The 19,086-nt window shown below is 43.6% G+C and overlaps 2 protein-coding genes and 1 non-coding gene across 10 annotated transcripts in view; all 3 read left to right on the top strand.

The window, feature by feature from the left end:
- Positions 1 to 4,368, top strand: part of EEF2K (eukaryotic elongation factor 2 kinase) — a 44,258-nt gene extending 39,890 nt beyond the window's left edge. For all 5 annotated transcript variants that reach the window (XM_037910471.2, XM_037910470.2, XM_043523594.1 and 2 more), the window contains one exon: positions 727 to 4,368. In XM_037910471.2, the coding sequence (XP_037766399.1) occupies positions 727 to 836 (110 nt within the window). In that variant the 3' untranslated portion in view covers positions 837 to 4,368. The remainder of the gene's footprint in view (positions 1 to 726) is intronic.
- A 10,215-nt stretch (positions 4,369 to 14,583) lies between these two features.
- On the top strand, positions 14,584 to 14,665 carry TRNAL-AAG. Its single transcript has one exon. It is a non-coding gene; the product is annotated as a tRNA-Leu (tRNA).
- Positions 14,666 to 14,684: 19 nt separating this feature from the next.
- The window catches only part of POLR3E (RNA polymerase III subunit E), a 38,703-nt gene continuing 34,301 nt past the window's right edge, over positions 14,685 to 19,086 (top strand). The window contains exon 1 of one of the 4 annotated variants that reach the window (XM_037911794.2): positions 14,685 to 14,909. The gene's annotated coding sequence lies outside the window, so the exon portion shown is untranslated. Of the gene's footprint in view, positions 14,910 to 14,979; positions 15,083 to 19,086 lie in introns of those variants that run through there. The other 3 variants (XM_037911792.2, XM_007060625.4, XM_043523462.1) reach the window with 3 other exon arrangements.

Below are 19,086 nucleotides of genomic sequence, written 5' to 3'. Positions count from 1 at the left end.
CAGAGCCAGCCCCCTCCCAGAGCCCACACCCCCTGCCTGAGCTGCAGTTCCTCTGCCACCGTAAAGCGCAATCGACAGGGAGCCGGATTTAGGGTCCATGGGAGTCGCCACTGGCTCGTGGGCCTTGCAGTGAGGAACACTGCTGTAGGATTATAGGTGAAACTGTAATGGCTCCAGCTAATGTGAGGCAAAACTGTCAAGTGATATTTTGCTGATACCTTAGACAGTGTGGCAAATCCCTTTTGGCATTACTGAGCACCCTCCGCTTCCTTGAAGATCATTGACTTCAGTGGGAGTTTAGGGTGCTCAGCACCTCGCAGGAGCAGACATTTGACTCTCAGTGCATGACATGCTAATTGGTTCTGTGTAATCTTGATGTTTGCAAATAAAATTCATAAGACTTTTTTTAGCTGTTTACTGGCCTGTTGCATTTATGATCCTTGTAAGGACATCAGAAAATGTCACTCTGTTGCCATATCAGTAGTTAGCCCTGTCTCTGAATTTTAACATTGTGTGCCAGATTCTTAACTGGTGTAAATCAGTATAACTCTGTTGATGTCAATGAAGCTACCTGGATTTATACCAGCTGAGGTCTGGCCCTGTAACTTGACCTCCATTTCTTTTCTTTTTTTCCTTCTTTAACTTCCGGCACCTGTACTGTTTGTAGAGAGGAAGAAACTTTTTTTCTTTGGCCTACTGACATGACTCTCAAACTGCTTTTCCTAGGAGAATTGTATACAGAAGCAGCAGAAGCGGCAATACAAGACATGAAGGGCAGATTGGCAAATCAGTACTACCAGAAAGCTGAAGAAGCTTGGGCAATGATGGAGGAATGAAACTTCAAATGAGGCAGCTCTTGTATATAAAAATAATTTTTATAGACTGTTACTTTGCCAAAAAAAAAAAAAAAAAGTATTTTTATGTGTTGCTACTGATTTATGTTTTTCATATTTTAATTTTCTAACTTTATTCTGAGGGGAAAAGTATACAAATGTAGGTTGTATTTTGGGGGTGCTATAAGGTACTTTTACCTATACGTCAAAGCTGCAGTATCTACGAACTTGATCTTTTATAACTTTTAACTGTTAGATGTGAGGACCCTGATTAATTTCAGAAAAATGAAGCTGATGTCAGCTTGCATTGCACACTTTTTTGTTTTACGTAGCAGAGTATCAGTGTGTTTACTTCTTTCTACTACTACTACTCCTCTTCCACTCCCCACAAAAAACACACATTTCTAAGTTCAAAGCACTTTTACATGAGTATTTGGTTTATTTCAGGCACTTCTTCATTTTCCATGTAAACATACATGCAGAAATTCCCTTTTTTAATTCCCCTTGTGAAATAAACCCAAGAACCGGTGCAATCGGGAATGGAATTATGCTAATAATACTCTTTACAATGCAGTTCTCTGTAAAAATGGTATCATTGGGGGCACCATGTTTATTTTCTTCCTTTACTGATTCCAGATGCCGTCTTCTCAGTTTGCAAATGAAAAAATGCTTTTTCTAAGTACTCACCCTGAAAATCAAGCTGGGTCTTGAAAGTCAAAATGGTTTCTCTTTAGGTCGCTCATCACCAACAATGCAAATTCTGCAATCAGAACTTAGCTAACAATTCTCCTGATGAGGCATTCCAGCTCCCTCTCCCATATCTGTATGGCCTCTGAAAAGAGGTAAAAACTTATTTCAGTCATAACTCTGAATACACACAGGGAGAGCAGGTCCATTGAATATAGGAGTGTCATTTTTATGTAGTAGACCTGTACTTTAAAAGTGTTAGGGTAAAATTCTGGGTCTGTTGAAATCTGTGGCAAAATGCCATTGACTTTTATGGGGCCAAGATTTCACCGAGGGCTAGTCTACACTTGAAATGCTACCGCAGCACAGCTGCTGCTGTAATGCTTCATTGTAGACACTACCTATGCCGATGGGTTAGGTCATAACTACATCAGTCAGGGGTGTGGATTTTTCACACTCCTGACTGATGTAGCTGGGTCAAGCTGATTTCGTTGTGTAGACCAGGCACAATAGTAAATGGAGATTTTTTTTGCAACATTTTGTATTGTATCTTATTGTCCTAATACAATAGTCTAAGTTGCATATCACCCTACTGGACCTATGATGTGCTTCCCATAAGGTACCATAAAAAAGTCTGTAGTCTACTGATTTCTTGGTATCATTTAGTTCTTACCGTGAAATCTCCATTCGCAGTGCACTTAACATTAAGAAATACCCTTCTCAACCATTTCTAAATAGGGACATTTAAAGAGGTTAGAGAAACTGACAAAAAATGCATGTACATTTACTACCCCTCTATTCTAAATAATTTTGTGCGTAAGTTATGTAAAAAGCACTCAGACTATAATTACTGTACAAAAGATTTAAGCTGTTTGCTTAATAATCTATTCAGCAGCTCAATAAAATTTGAGTGTACTGATTCTCTAAATAATAGCCATAAAGGTACAAAGTTCATCTTCTGTTGTACTAGTGATTCACAGTCTGTAGTTGCACACCTGAGTTTTGGCCCCCTCTGATGTTCACACTAAGATATCCTAAAGGATCTCTGTTTTTTACGAGTCAATGAGAACATATTAAAAAGGCCTTATATACCTATTTGTTAAAAATGTATTTGTGCTGGTTGCAAAAAAAAAACACAACCCCCCCCCCCACCTCATTAGATACCATTTAAGAGAGAATCTTAGTCTAAGCTCATAGTTTTATGTCAAGAGTCCGGTGCCATCTGTACAGCAACTCGATCTGTTTATTGGTCTTATTTATTTAGTTCTGATTTTGAGGTGATTGACTGATTACTGTCATCATGGGACATGCAGCTGTAAGGTGGGTTTTTTTACCGTCTTCTGAGAGTGCATATTGACACACAGAAGGGTTAGTATGACAGTGTCATTATTAAAGGAAGAGAGTGTTGAAAATTTACTATTGCTCCAGCAAAGTATTTTAAGCACATGTTTAACTTTAAGCACATGATTCATTGAAGCCCATTGATTTCAATGGGACTTTTGTCATGTTTACAGTAAAGCACATGGTTAAATGATTTGATGGATTGGGTCAGTAAAGTGTTGCACTTTTCTCTTCTGTGTGTAGAGTGGGTCTTCCCTGGGGCCATCTTGGAAGTATACACTCAGAATTACCAATTGTTACTTAAAGTCAGATAGTTGGGATGTTCATAATGGGAAACTGCAGTTTAGGTATAAGATTTTGGCATCTTTTCATCATCTAATTGCAGAGATTGTTAAGGGGCAAATCCTACTTCTTCCTCTGTAGCATGCACAGAGCTCCATTTGAAATGGAACAGGTGCATTTCTGTGCGAGTGCACAGAATGGGTAATACCCATAGATAGGGGTGAGCATGCTCACGAGCAACGCTTCCTTAGTGACTTCATTCCCTCCCGTTGGGAAGCACAGTTGCAAGAAAATGTGAGCTCTGAGAGACAACTGCATCATTCGATCTTGCAAACAGTGGAATAGTGACAGGCATTTACGTATATCTACGGGAAAAAATTGGAAAAAATGTGCATACAGTCTACAAGTGGCTCGCCCACTGTAGGCACTATATAAATAAATAATACAGATAGATAAATAATATGTTTTTATTGTAAAGATATAAAAGCTAATCATTGTGGTTTTCCTTTGCAAAGAAGAGTTGATGTAGCTTACAAACACTTGCCCTCTATAGAAAGGGGAGGAGATTCAAAATATAAACACAGGGCTCAAAGAGGGTAATTATTAACAACTTTTGGCATGCAGGTTAATTCACTGAATTGTGTTATTGGTATAATTACAGAAACTTCTTCATAGATTTGAGGCATATCAAGTTATACAACTCAACAGGCAAAATATTGTCATTGTTAATACTTTGTCTTCAAAATCTTACATTTGTTAGTGATTTAGTTTACTTCTTGGCACAAACATGGTATCTTACAGTTATTTCGGTGTACAACAGACATGACAGTCAATTTTTTTAGTTAAACTTATGTTTACAGAAATATGCACAACTTATTTTATGCAATTCCTTTAAAGAGAAAAGTATGTTTTTTGACAAACTTTCTGGAATGATCTTGCTGCATACTGTATTTTTAATCTATTCACAATGAACAAATAAAATATATTTTTTAAAAATGTGAAAAAAAATAAATATGGGGCCCAGACCTGCAGAACTGAATTAGGCAATAAATTCCATTGACTTCAGTGGGAATTTTGCCTGAGCCAGGACAGCAGAATTGGTGCCCCCCACTTTTTTTTTTTTGCATGTAGGAAATGCAGAAATTGCTTGTTTGCATCACTTATTCATGTCATTCAGTTTTATTGGTTTTGCTTTGCTTTACCAAATAAAGTTTTCTTTTTGTCACATTCTGTGTCACATCATTGCATTTTTTTTGTTTTTGATTTGCCTCAATTATGATTTACTATTGCAAGCTCTGAAATATTCTCTACATTATTTTTATTATCTATCCCTGATCCCAACTACTTTTGACAGTCAGTAATAAATGAGTAGGGAAAAAACCACACTGTGTATATCAAGAAAATGAATGTTTTCGCAAAAGGGATAAATGTATCACGTGCAGTCACATTTACATGCAATTATATCTGCATGTGATGTAGAAAAAAATAATAAGAGACTTAAGACCCAATGCTGAAGGCCCAACTTGGGCAAAATGCCCACTAAGGTATCCTTATGCAGTAATCCAACCTTTGTGCAGTTCTGAAGGCAATGGGGGTTTTGTCTGAATGAAGAATGGAGGATCTTAGGCCTGGTCTACACACACATTTTGTACCAGTATAACTATTTTGGATAGGGAAGTAATTTTTTTACTGATATAGTTACACTGATACAACCCCTAGTGTGGATGCAGTTATCCAGGTATAAAGGTGCCTTCTACCAATATAACTTATCCCCCTTCAGTAATAAGCTATACCTATATAAGCACTTTTATACCATTATAACTGCATCCACGCTAGGGGAACAATATCAGTAGAAAAAGGAGTACTTGTGGCACCTTAGAGACTAACAAATTTATTTGAGCATAAGCTTTCGTGGGCTAAAACCTACTTCATCGGATGCATGCAGTGGAAAATACAGTAGGAAGATAAATATACACACTGCTGATAGCAGCTCACCTTAACTGATCACTCTCGTTATAGTGGGTATGGCAACACCCATTTTTTCATGTTGTGTGTGTGTATATATATATCTTCCTACTGTATTCTCCACTGCATGCAGCCGATGAAGTGGGTTTTATCCCACGAAAGCTTATGTTCAAATAAATTTGTTAAGTCTCTAAGGCGCCACAAGTACTCCTCGTTCTTTTTGCTGATACAGACTAACACGGCTACCACTCTAAAATATATCAGTAGAGTTAAAGCAGTACAACTCTGTCCCATGGTGGAAGTAGTTAAAATAATGGGACTTTGTAGCATAGGAGCCTATATCTGTGTTCCTTAATCAAGCAAATTCACTGTCAGCAGGACTTTTGCTGGATTAAGAATGGTAGAATTCAGCATTAGATATCTATTCTTTAGTTGAAGCTGGTATCAGGTCTTTTTAATGAGCAGTAGGCAAGTGCCACAAGAGAAATATAGATGTTTTCATTCAGAAACGTTTATTCATATCACAGTGATGGCACACAAAAGTCCAGTTAAGCAATATAAATGGAAATACTGCCAATCTATTAATTATATGGACTGAACAACTCCCTTGGGTCTGATTCTGATGTGTTTACTCTGGTGTAATTCCACTGCTCTCCATAGAGTTACTCCTGATTGACACCAGTGTTTGGAGATGGGCCAAAATCAGAATCTCACGTTTGAATCCCTCTGGATTTCAGGAAGATGGGTCAGGTTAGAATCCCTGGATGAGGGTCGGAACCTGGGCTTTTGGCTGTGAGGTAGATCTGCCCTGTTTTCTAGTTTCAGTTCATATGTGGCAAGAAGGTCTGCTCTTCAGTCCAGGTTGGTGGGTATCTCACAGAAAGAGCTGGCCTCATGAGATATCCACCGTTTGGGGCCCAAATCTCATGAGATTAGCTCATAAGAGTTCTGCCTGGTCAAATCCTGACCTGGACTTTAGTCTCAACGTAATCTCAATATGAGTTTGCTCAGACCATCTCTGCTTTAACTAATCATGGAAGAGTAAAGCAGTCTAACAAAGAAGACAGCTTGATTATAACATTTGAATTTTCCAAGCAAGCTTCTGTATTTAGCTAAAAAATATCTAATACCACATATCTCCCCCCATCATACCCTCTTTCAAGGGGGGAACAATCACTCCTGTCCATGTTTAACCTCAGAGGTGGAGTCTCTGCTCTGCTGAGCCTATTTGCCATGAATGGTTCATGTGAATACGGTTGGAAGCACTGACTACCCTCCAATGCAGTGGTTCTCAACCTATTTATCGCTGTGGGCCGCATATGTGGCCCCACAATGTGTTATGTGGGCCACTTCCAATACTACCTCTATGGCCCTGAGGATGTCACGTGGGCCGCAGGTTGAGAGCCACTGCTCTAATGTGTCAAAGAAGAATTTAAAAGTGGCCACGCTGCAACAGACTAGGGCCATGTCTACGCTACAAACTTTTGCCGACGCAAGTTAGGTCAGCATAAAGCCGCTGCAGTTAGTACATTGCTTGTGCGCATGGGTACTTGGCTTCTTTGCTGCGTGTACTCACCTGGAGTGTCTGCGTCAATGCACAGTGCAGTGTGCAATGGGTAGATATCCCAGTGTGCAACCCACCACCCTCCAGTACACTGTCTTTTGGGACGATTTGGCAATGTGTGGTGGGGCAGAAATGGGTTGTGCAAGGGTAACTGGGACATAGTGGATAGTACAGGACATAGTGGCTGGATCTGCAGCAATGGGGTTCCCGAACTGGTGGAGCAATAGATGGCATGCTTATCCCTTCTTTGGCACCAGACCACCCTGTCAGAGAGTACATTAACAGAAAGGCCTACTTTTCTATAATTATGCAAGCACTGGTGGATCCCCAGGGACAGTTCACTGATATCAGTGTTGGCTGGTCAGGGCAGATGACTGAAGGTTGCATCTTTAAGAATACGGACTGTTCAGAAAGCTACAAGCAGTGACTTCCCAAACAGCAGATTACAATTGGCGTGTTGAAATGCCAGTCATGATCCTGGAGTCTACAGCATCAATGTTTGCTGCCAAAGAAGCCCCATTATGTCCTGGTACCCCTACCTGTGCCTTTCTTCTGTCTGCTCTGTCCTTCTTCATAAAGTCTGCAATATTCACCTTCCAAGCCCTCTGCTCATGCACCAATGCAGCACTGGGTTGCATGATTTCACTAAAATGTCATTCCAAGTCCTCTTCTTTTTCTGCCTTCTCTGAGTCGTGTTCCATAGGTGTGGAGGGGGAAACCCCTGAAGGACGCAACAGCAGCAGCTACAGATAAAACACACAGAGGTACCGTTGTCGGGATAGTCACAACGGAAAGTAAAACTTAAGCTTCATAATGCCCTTCCCTTGCTCCCCTAAAGTTTTACCAAACAAGACATGCTTATTGATACTTCTGCTTCAGAGTGCTTGTGCATGGTGCCACTCACAAAACCAGCCATGATGAGTATGACACACCGGGGTGAGGGCAATGAGGAGAGAATTGCTCAGGTGCATGAAACGATGAATACCAGGTAAAGACACTGAATACTAGCACCGTTTTCCACAGGCAGTGGTGATTTTAGCTGATATCTCACTCCTGAGGGTGACAAAGGCCCAGAGAGCCCAGCTGCTGCTGGTGTCCTGAAGCCGCCCGGGCCCATGTGCTGCTAGCCTGTTTACTGCAATGGTGCCTGCCAAAGTTATCACCGACTGGTATGGGAAAGGGTCCTACCAGGAAGGAAGAAATAAGGCTGTCATCCCTAGAAACCTTCAGGAGAAGACTGCAGTATACTTCCATGGAAGTTCCATCAAGATCTCACAGAAGGATTCAAGGGACATCCCTGTGCACATAAACAAACTGCTCCACATAGCTCACCCAGCAAATAGCAACTCTACCTCTTAGTTGTACCACTACCTCTTCTAGTATGAGTAAATTAATGAAAAGTCAATAGCTACGTCCTGTTCAGATGGGATGCCATCAGTACTTCATAGTAATGTGAAATACATCTACACACTTACCAGAGAGGTTCCTTCCCCTGTGTCGGGCTCATCCGTGCTCAACTGCCAGGATTGACTGGAGTGTGGTGGAGTCTCAAACAGGTCCTGGCTCGTGGCATAGCTGGACCCTCACGCATGGCCCCCCTCTTCCTTCTCTTCCTCATCCTCGCTGTTCATGCCAGGGCCTGCGACTCAGACTCCTCAGGTATTCATGGTGGCATCCAGGGTGGTGGTGGAGTCTGACAAGTATGCCATGCAGATCTTTGTAAAAGCAGTAGGTCTGCAGCTTGATACCAGAGTGATTGTTGGCCTCCCTGGCCTTTTGGTATGGCTGCTGCAGTTCCTCACTTTCACGTGTCACGGCTGCTGTTCCCTGCAATATCTCCTGTCTACTCCAAGCTGGAGCACATCTGAAGCATGCAGCCAGCCTGGTAAGCGGTCAGTAGCACACAACAATAGAGAGCTTCTAGGTGAGCTTGCCAAGCTGGACAATCAGGAAAAGGCATTTCAAACATTTGCTGGGCTTTAAAAGTGTGGGGGGAGCGAGGGTGGTGCTTTCCGGTTTATGTGAGCCGTGGGCAGCGGAGTTCACAACTGTGACCAGAGCAGTCAGCAGTGGGCATTGTGGGACAGCTGCTGGAGGACTGCTAGAGTTGATATAGGCAACATGGTACATTGATCATGTCTCAGGGCCACTCGCTGAGGTGGTGTTACTGTGTCGCTGCAACAGGGCACTTACACCGGGGTGGGAGACAAATCTAAGCATAAATAGATGCACATCTAGGTCTATGCAAGGCGGCTTATGTCGACATAACTTTGTAGTGTAGGCCAGGTCTAAGTTTCCCAGCCTAAGCTCTCTTGCATCCTTTAGTCAAGGAGACGATAGATTCCCCTTTTCCCTCTCTCAGGTGGTGGAGTGAGGGAGGGCTTCCCCATCGTACAGCCCACATTCACCTACTGATATCCAACCCGCTTTCACCTTCTTCACAGTTTGAAATATCTCTGTGTAAATTCAGCCCAGAATGATAATAAGATTTAGGGCCTGATCTTGCCATCCTTACTTAAGTCAGTAGGAGCGTCAGTTGAGTGCAGAATCAGGAAAAGCTTTACTATCAATGAACATGTCTTTGATCAGGCCTGACTTGCCTTCTTTGACTTTGCATAATAAAACAAGTAACTGCATGCCATATATTTTATTTTAATTAACTCAGCATCACATGAAGCAGGCAGTATTACCTTGTAATTCAAGCACCCTCTCAAGGAGGTCCCTGCTAACACGTACTGTGAAATGTTACAGGGCTCTCATGTTGTTTCATGGGAAATAAAATGTTTTATAGTGAAAAGATGGTTTCTTTTACATGGTCTGAATTCTAATAATCTAAGGATTTTCTCCCTATAAAGAAATTCAGAGGCTCGGACCAAGAAGGGAATTGCAACCCCTCCTGGGCTTTTAAACTTTGCCCCCGGGGATCCAGAGTTTTTGTCATTGCTATTTCAGCTGGAACTTCAACAAAAAATGATCCAGTACAAGCCAACTGGTGATTGCTCTTTGTGTTTTGATGGGTCTCACATTGTGACAGCAGCTGAGCGGAGAAACCTGTGTCAGATCTCAGCATCTGTATTTGTTTGTGACAGGTTTCCTGCAGGCACTGAAGTGTGTATCAAGAGGATGAAATTTCCTTGGCTTTTAACAATTCAGATTTGGTGAAGGGTGCATCTTCCATGGAAGTCTTTGTTCTAAATTCAGTGGTGGCATACCATAAAGAGTGGACTAAGTTGGCCAATGGGTGTGAGTGGTAAAGTAATGTAACTTTCACTGATTTACCATTCAGGGGCTAATTTGTACACTGGTGGTGGCAGATGGGAGCATAGTATGGAAAAAGATAAACTAGGGGCATGATCTTTACAAGTGAATTTGGTGGTGAACAACCCAAGGAACTAATAGACATGGCTTGACCCAGACATAGATTTACTATGCAAGTTTCTTCAGCATAACTCTACCAGTGTAACCCACACTTCACATCCAGTACTCTATTTTTGCAGTCACATTTGAAGAAGATTCATGGTAGGTAAAGAGTTCTGCTGTGTCTGTGCAAGGAAGGAGAAACTTTGATCACATAACCCTTGTCTGAGAGAATGTGGGGCTTTATATCCCTCTTTGAGCAATAGGTTTGCCTCAGGTACCTATTGTAAAGTACCACTACACTCAAAACCTGAGGAAATTTCATCCTGAGCTTGTTGTAATCCTAAAAGCAATTCAGGATTACTGTGTAGTATCTCTTCCTGCACTGATTTTCGGACAGCAAAAAGACAGCATAGCCTCCATTCCACTGGACTGAATAATCCATGCAGGGCTATGTGTTCTATTAAAACTATTCTTGATCTGTAACACTTTAAGAGATTGCTTAAGGAAAGTACAGGCAAACAAACTGTAATCTTATTACGTATCACAGGCCTGCCTGCTCCTTCCCCTAGTCCAAACACCTAGGAATGCAGGGAGGCAGAATGTAATTACTCATTTGGCAGGGGAGTAGGGCTAACAACTCTACTTGTACAAGAAATCCATAGATCTTTAATAACAACTCAGTCAGGGTCCCAGTTATACATCTCTTCTGAAGGACAGTATGCTCCCAACACCATGCTGGAATACTGGGTCAGTGTTGATTCAGAGTGAAGAGTGCCATTTACTGAATCCTCAGTGCCACTTCCTGGCAATAGTACAGCCCAATCCTTTTTAGTTTGGGAAAGATGATGAGAGCACAGCTTAAGTCAATATGCCAGTGGTCCCATTTTGCTCTTAGAGTCCTTGAGCAAAAACTGCCCCTAGCGCTAAAAGCCCAGCCTTCATTGTGATGTGAAATAAAGCTGAGTTGCTGATGAATGGCACAATAGGTATAAAATAATAGATAAGTAACTTTTTCATATAATGATCCTGAACAAATTGTACATGTTGATAGTCCTTCCTACTGGGAGAACAAATCTGATCTGAACTTTTGTCTGTTGGTCTGGACTCTTCCAGACATCTTTAAGAAATATAAATGCATGCTTCATACAGGTCCTTTATCACAGAAAGGTTAGTAGTCCAGTCTGTCTCCATATGTACTCTTCTGCCAGTTTGTTAAGCAGATGAGGGACCTGGTGAATTGCTCTGTATGACCAGCTAAAGCCTGCAGTCCTGATTCTCCTCTCACATGGATATGAAGAGTAACCCCACTGAAGTCAGTGTAAGTGAAAGAGGCATCAGCACCTGGGATAAAGGATTCTAAAGAGCATTCAGGAATTAAACAGAGTGTATTGAGACTGTTGCAGTTTTGAAAACAAGTATAACACAATATACCTGTGTTCATCTTGGTTAACCCTTCTTTGTCAGAAGATGTTGTGAAGGCCAAGACTATAACAGGGTTCAAAAAAGAACTAGATAAATTCATGGAGAATAGGTCCATCAATGGCTATTAGCCAGGATGGGCAGGGATGGTGGCCCTAGCCTCTGTTTGCCAGAAGCTGGGAATGGGCGATAGGGGATGGATCACTTAATGATTACCTGTACTGTTCATTCCCTCTGAAGCACCTGGCAGTGGCCACTGTTGGAAGACAAAATATTGGGCTAGATGGACCTTTGGTCTGACCCAGTATGGCCGTTATTATGTTATTCCTGAATATTTTCAGTCAGGTCAGGTGTCTAGCTAGGCTGGCAAAAGCCTCAGCAGCCCAGAGCACGGTCATTTCCAACTGGGTGCATCTCCTGAGGAAGAAAGAAGGCCCCCCAAGCCAGGAGGTAGGCCAGTGTGTAGGACAGGGAGAAAGAGATCTGTGGCAGTGGAGAGACTGGGCATACTGGACATTGTGGGAGGGCACTGCGCAAGGCTCCCAGGTCTACAAGATAAAAAAAGCTGCACTGTCTTTTCACAGAAAGCCCAAAACAAGCCAATCCCATTTTGGAGGCACCGCCTACTGCCAATCACCAAGCCAAAAACAAGCCACATACTTCAATGACAAACCTACTTAAAGAAAAGCAACAGGCTATTTAATTTAAACGAATGAACAATTAAATACACAAACAAGCCAATATAGGCTTGCAAAAGCAGAAGCCCCCTCTCTCCGCCCCAGAAAGCCCAAAACAAGCAACAGGCTACTTAAAGAAATGAATAGGCAGGCACTGAGGCAGTTGCACAGGAGATCAAATGGAGAGAGAAGCAGGTGGGGTCTAGGTAGGGTGACCAGGTGTCTGGTTTTCGACCAGAACGCCCGGTCAAAAAGGGACCCTGGTGGCTCCAGTCAGCACTGCTGACTGGGCTGTTAAAAGCCTGGTTGGCAGTGCTGTGGGGCTAAGGCAGGTTAGTCCCTACCTGTCCTGGAGCACCACACTGCGCTCCAGAAGCGGCCAGCAGGTCCAGCTCCTACGTGGCGGGGTGCAGCCTGGAGCCAGGACAGGCAGGCAGCCTGCCTTACCCCTGCTGCGCTGTTGACCGGGAGCCGCCTGAGTAGGGTGACCAGACGTCCTGATAAAATCGGGACTGTCCCAATTTTTAGTTCTTTGTCTCGCGTCCTGACTGATATTGTGGCTTTGGCCACTCCGGCGGTTCTTTTTTTGCATCCCCCATGTGTCCCGATATTTTGTCCATTTCATCTGGTCACCCTATGCCTGAGATAAGCCTGTGCCACAACCCCGAGTCCTCCCAAACCTGAAGCCCCCTCCTGCACTCCAAACCCCTCATCCCTAGCCCCACCCCAGAGCCTGCACCCCCAGCCAGAGCCCTCACCCCTACCACACCCCAACCCCCCGCCTCAACCCGCAGCCCCCTCCCACATTCTGAATCCCTCGGCCCCACCACCCAGCCTGGAGCCCCCTCCTGCATCAAAACCCCTCAACCGCAGCCCCACCCCAGAGCCTGTACCCCCATCCGGAGCCTTCACCCCTTCCACACCCCAACTCCTTGCCCCAGCCTGGAGCTCCCTCCCACACTCTGAACCCCTAATTTCTGGCCCCATTGCAGACCCCGCACCCCCATTTAGAGCTCTCACCACCTACCGCACCCCAACCTCCTGCCCGAGCCCAGTGAAAGTGAGTGAGGGTGGGGGAGACCAAGCCGCCCAGTGAGGGGGAAAGTATAGAGTGGGGGCAGGGCCTCAAGGAAGGGGCGAGGCAGGAGGAGGGGCCTTGGGGAAGGGGCAGGGCTAGGGTGTTGGGTTTTGTGCTGTTAGAAAGTTGGCAACCCTGGTTCTAGGAAATGGCATATTTCAGGACATTAAAAGGAACTTAAGACTCTGTCAGGTGGGCCATGCAATGGGAGAGCTCTGGCAGTTGCATTGTCAAAATTTCACTTAAATGAACTGTCCAAATTAAAGACTTAAATCATGGGGGATTACAATTTAGTGGTCTTGCTCCATGCAGACTTCTCCCTTTAGCCAGACAGATTTTCCCTCCCACCCCATTGCCACCGAAACGACATCAAATATCTCCAGATCCTCCGCGCACTAATGGGGACACAGAGAAACGTCAGCAGACACCAACTCAAAGTACCAGTCCCCACCTCGCCCCTCTTCTTTCTTTTTCCCTGCATTAGAGTCACATTGCTGTAATACTATGAACGTCGGTGAACTTACTGCTGTTTTGCTGCACAGCAGTGAGAAGAAAAATCAAACTCTAAATGCCTAGAGGGTCAGCTGTTCAGATGAACCAGGCTTTGATTTTTTTAGCAAGAGATGGTAAGGAAAGGAAAAAAAAACCACCAAACTATTTTTTATTTGTATAGATTTAACATCCTGTGCAAGAGAGGCCTGCAATTTAGGCTTCTTCAGCCATATTGCAGGCCTTCTTTAGTGAGGCAATGAACCTCTTCACATTGTGAGGTTGCAAAGGTTTGATGTTTGCATTGCTATGTTGCAAAGCAGTGGGTTGGTGCACTGTGGTACAGAAGCTTACAGCTGCATTGTTCCACTGTATTGCAATTATCTGATATGTATCGTGACATCATATTACAATGCTGTACTGGGATATTGTTTTGGGAAGGCTTGACACTGCATTGTGATGTTCCATTGTCTCAGCTAGGTGCCACACTGGAACAGTGGAATGTCCACATTACTAGTGAGCATTGGGACATCCCTTCAGAACTTCCATCTGCTTGAGGCTGTGGAATAATTCCACTAATTAATGCAATGTAAATGCAAAAATACTGATTAGCTATACTTAACTGTTAGTGCCTATTGCTAGTTAATATTATTTTTTACTACCATGGTCATTGCTTTGATCTTAACCATGTATCTGAGTTGCAAAGTAGCTTACCCTCTGAAAAAGACTCTTTTAAAAAAGGATCTATAATGGAAGCAAGAGCTCAGCCCTTCATCTCTGTGTAAAAGACCTCTCCATGACTGAGCATGCACCACTCAACTACAAAAAGCAAGAGGAAAAAAGAAGAGCTGAGAAGAATAAAGGATACAAGCTGTTACTTCATACGGCGGTAGCGTGGCCGAGCGGTCTAAGGCGCTGGATTAAGGCTCCAGTCTCTTCGGGGGCGTGGGTTCGAATCCCACCGCTGCCACAAAGCTTTTGCCCCCCTCAGTGTTTTACAGCGATCGCACAGCGCCGCCTGGTGCTAAGATGAGAGCCTTGACCCCGCTTGGGAAGCATTGTGGGTAAGAGGAGGAACTAGTCTCCCCACGTGTCCGCTGCTGGGTTACATCAACATGGCTGCTGCATGAGAGCCCCCGGGACCTGCACACACATTGCAACACGCCGAACGGGGTATCGGTGGCCCCCACTGCCCCTGGAGTCCGCGCCACGAGGTAGGGGGAGGATGTGTGGCCCATTATCCCTGCCCCACGCCCTAGGGCAGCACAGGGCGTTGCAGCTGTTGTGGGGCGCGTTCCTCAGCAAGGCCTGCGCTGGGGTGCGCTCTGCCTGCTGCAGTTCCTGTGAGCGAGCTAAAAACTCTCCGAGGAGTCTGAACTCATTGCATGTAAAAAGCGCCTGGGGAGTGGACTCTGGGAATAGCTGGTCAGGGCTAGGGCCAGGGGCTGGGTGTGTGCTGCGAAGCCCCCCCGCGGGAGGAGTTTGCCTGATTCGAGGGTGACTGAACAAATCCACATTGTTCACTTATAATCTTTATTTTTCCCCCCCTTGCCTCTCTCCTGTGTGTGGTTTGCAGTCTGCTCTCCTTGAGGTTGCTGCATGGTTACATCAGCCATCTCAGTCACAGCCTGACACCAAAGGCTAGTTATGTTCTAAGGCAACGATTAAATAAAGAGTTGGCACCCTCTTTGCCCTCAAAGTATCCAAGAAATATGAGAGAGTTGGGTTTAATGTGAGGTTTTGGGTGGGTGTGGAATCTCTACTCCCTGAGGTTATGTGGTTACATCAGCCGTCTCTTTGGGGAGACTTGTTCCCCACCCCAATCCCCAAAAAGTAAGCAGAGTTTGATAATCTCCAGTCATTCCAGCTACTCTCAGTATCCTTGAAGAGTGACTGGTGAATTGCCCAAGTACATGCATCTCTTTCTGGCCATCTGTTTTGTGGTTTATTTAGGAAGAACACTGCATCCTGTCTCATAACAAGTTACCAAGTCATTCTTGCTCAGAGCAGGATTTTTGCAGTCAGTAATTTAAACCTGTATTTTAAATCCTGGCTGAAGATTTTGAGCTTGCCTTTCCTCGCCTGTTTACTGGTATCATTGTGCAGGGAGGTTTACAAGTTGGCAAAAATAATAACGAAAAAAAAACCCCTCTATGCCAGCAGAGAGTGGCAGTCTGTACGAGGGCCCATCCTGGCTCAGCAGCTGCTGGGCACTGTGTACTTGTGATGTGGAGCTTTCACTGACTCATTGACCAGGTGACCTGCTCTGTGTACTGATTTCAGAGTAGCAGCCATGTTAGTCTGTATTTGCAAAAAGAAAAGGAGTACTTGGGGCACCTTAGAGACTAATAAATTTATTTGAGCATAAGCTTTCGTGACCTACAGCTCACTTCATTGGATGCATTTCAGAGTGGTAGCTGTGTTAGTCTGTATCAGCAAAAACAATGAGGAGTCCTTGTGGCACCATAGAGACTAACCCATTTATTTGGGCATAAGCTTTCGTGGGCTAAAACCCACTTCATCAGATGCATGGAGTGAAAAATACAGTAAGCAGAATTTATATACTAGCACATGAAAAGATGGGAGTTGCTTTACCAAGTGGGGGGGTCAGTGCTAACGAGCCAATTCAGTTAAGGTGGAAGTGGCCTATTCTCAAGAGTTGACAAGAAGGGGTGAATACCAAGGGAGGGAAAATTACTTTTGTAGTGCTAACAAGTCCAATACAAACAAGGTGGCTCATTTCCAACAGTTGACAAGAAGGTGTGAGTATCAGCAGAGGGAAAATTACTTTTTGTAGTGACCCATCCACTCCCAGTCTTTATTCAGGCCTAATTTGATGGTGTCCAGTTTGCAAATTAATTCCAGTTCTGCAGTTTCTCACTGGAGTCTGTTTTTGAAGTTTTTTTTGTTGAAGAATTGCCACTTTTAAGTCTGTTGGTGAGTCTCCAGGGAGATAGAAGTGTTCTCCTTTATTACAGATGTTACAATTCTTGATGTCTCATTTGTGTCTATTTATTCTTTTGCATAGAGACTGTCCGATTTGGTCAATGTACATGGCAGAGGGGCATTGCTGGCACATGATGGCATATATCACATTGGTAGATGTGCAGGTGAACGAGCCCCTGATGGTGTGGCTGATGTGGTTAGGTCCTATGATGGTGTCCTTTGAATAGATATGTGGACAGAGTTGGCAATGGGGTTGTTGCAGGGATTGGTTCCTGGGTTAATGTCTTTGTTGTGTGGTGTGTAGTTGCTGGTGAGTAGTTGCTTCAGGTTGGGGGACTGTCTGTAAGCGAGGACTGGCCTGTCTCCCAAGGTCTGAGTGAGGGATCGTCCTTTAAGATAGGTTGTAGATCCTTGATGATGCGTTGGAGAGATTTTAGTTGGGGGCTGTAGGTGACCGCTTGTGGCATTCTGTTGCTTTGTTGGGCCTGTCCTGTGGTAGGTGACTTCTGAGTACCCTTCTGGCTCTGTCAATCTGTTCTTCACTTCACCAGGTGGGTATTGTAGTTTTAAGAACGTTTGATAGAAATCCTGTAGGTGTTTGTCTCTGTCTAAGAGATTGGAGCAAATGTGGTTGTATCTTAGTGCTTGGCTATAGACAATGGATCACGTGATGTGGTCTGGATGAAAGCTGGAGGCATGTAGGTAAGTATAGTGGTCCGTAGATGGTGTTTGTGACCATCGCTTATTTGCACTGTAGTGTCCAGGAAGTGGATCTCTTTTGTGTGGACTGGTCCATCAACCTCAGCCTGGACCAGTCCACACAAGAGATCCACTTCCACCTTAATTGAATTGGCTCGTTAGCACTGACCCCTCACTTGATAAGGCAACTCCCATCTTTTCATGTGCTAGAATATATATTTTGCTTAATGTATTTTTCACTCCATGCATCTGAAGAAGTGGGTTTTAGCCCACGAAAGCTTATGCCCAAATAAATTTGTTCGTCTCTAAGGTGCCACAAGGACTCCTCATTTTTTCTGATACAGATTAACACAGCTACTGCTCTGAAATCAGTACATAGAGTTGTTTTTTTCTATGTACTGAGTTTGTTTTAATCAATTATGCTGTCGTTAGGGGGAAGTTGTTTGCTGATTGTATTCATTCATCTAACCTGATGCTGAAAGAACAGGTTTAACACTTTGTACACAAATGATATTTATGGAAATGTTAAGGTTTTAAAAGGTGATGCATGCTTCATGTAGCTTACAGCGCAGCCTCTTTAAATCCTGACTACATCAGCCTGCCTGGCTGTAGTACCCTAACTGGAAATAGAAGCCTTGGAACACAGGAAGTCCCAATGTTTTGGTTAATTAACATAATGTGGTTTTGCAAAACTATTTATGGATGGGCAAAAGGAGGAAGAGGTGAAGTAAAGAACCTTGTAAACATTCAGTTCAGTTGTCTTTCTGCAGTTTTCAAACCAGCACAGACTCTGTGCTGAACATAAACTAAGCAGGGTCAGGGCCAGTGTTTGAATGAGAGACTGCTAAGAAAAAACTGGGTGCTACAGGAAGTGACATTGGTAATTCAGAAAATGTCACTCTTTATTTGTAATGAGCCAGAGCTTCAGTACATTATTAGGACAGCGGTTCTTCTCATCCTTGTCCATACCATGACCCCATGATACAACAGAAAAATGTTTCAGGTCTCCCCTGTCCCTCAATAATTTCAGGAGCCCCTCCCATCTAACTGTAAAGAGAAGCAAACTAGTTGTGAGCTGCTGGATCTGTTTGTGCACCCCAGGTTAACAACCCCTGTATTAGGGGGCACCGGGGGGAAAGGAGATGCCATCTTTCAGATGAGACACAAAACTGAGGTCCTGTCCACTTGTGGCCATTTAAGATCCTATGGCATTTTTATCAGAATAAGAATAGATGTTACCCCAATGTCCTAGCTGAATTTGCAGTTGGGGCAATGGAATTCTCTCTCATTAAATGCTACTTGCAGTTTAAATTGGATAGAATATTCTTCACTTGTTCTAAATTGGGAAGTTGTTAACCAGCTGCTTTATTCCATCCCAGTTAGCAGTGTTTCAGTGGTAGCCAAGTGAGAGCTTTGTATGTATTACCTACAGGTGTTCAGTGTTTTTTGAAGCTTAATTAACTAATAACAATGAGCTCTTTAAATGGAAGTCCCTTCAGCAATCCAAAACCTACATAAAATTATTTGAGCCATCTACTAAATTGTAAGTTGTATGCTTTATTTCTCCTAGTGTTTATCTTAATTTCATTCCATTACTCTTTCCACGGTTCATGAGCTCTTCTGGTTACTGTATTTCTGCTGAAAAGGTCTCTCTCAGATCTCTCTGTATGTCTTCCCATACTAAATGCCTGAATCTAATTCCATTTAATTTCCTTCATTGTAGAAAGTTGTATGAATATTATAAGC

The sequence above is a fragment of the Chelonia mydas genome, chromosome 10, assembly GCF_015237465.2.
Source record: "Chelonia mydas isolate rCheMyd1 chromosome 10, rCheMyd1.pri.v2, whole genome shotgun sequence".
In the NCBI taxonomy this organism is placed as follows: Eukaryota; Metazoa; Chordata; order Testudines; family Cheloniidae; genus Chelonia; species Chelonia mydas.
The sequence above is the reverse complement of the archived record's forward strand: the minus strand, read 5'-3'. Positions and strand labels throughout refer to the sequence as shown.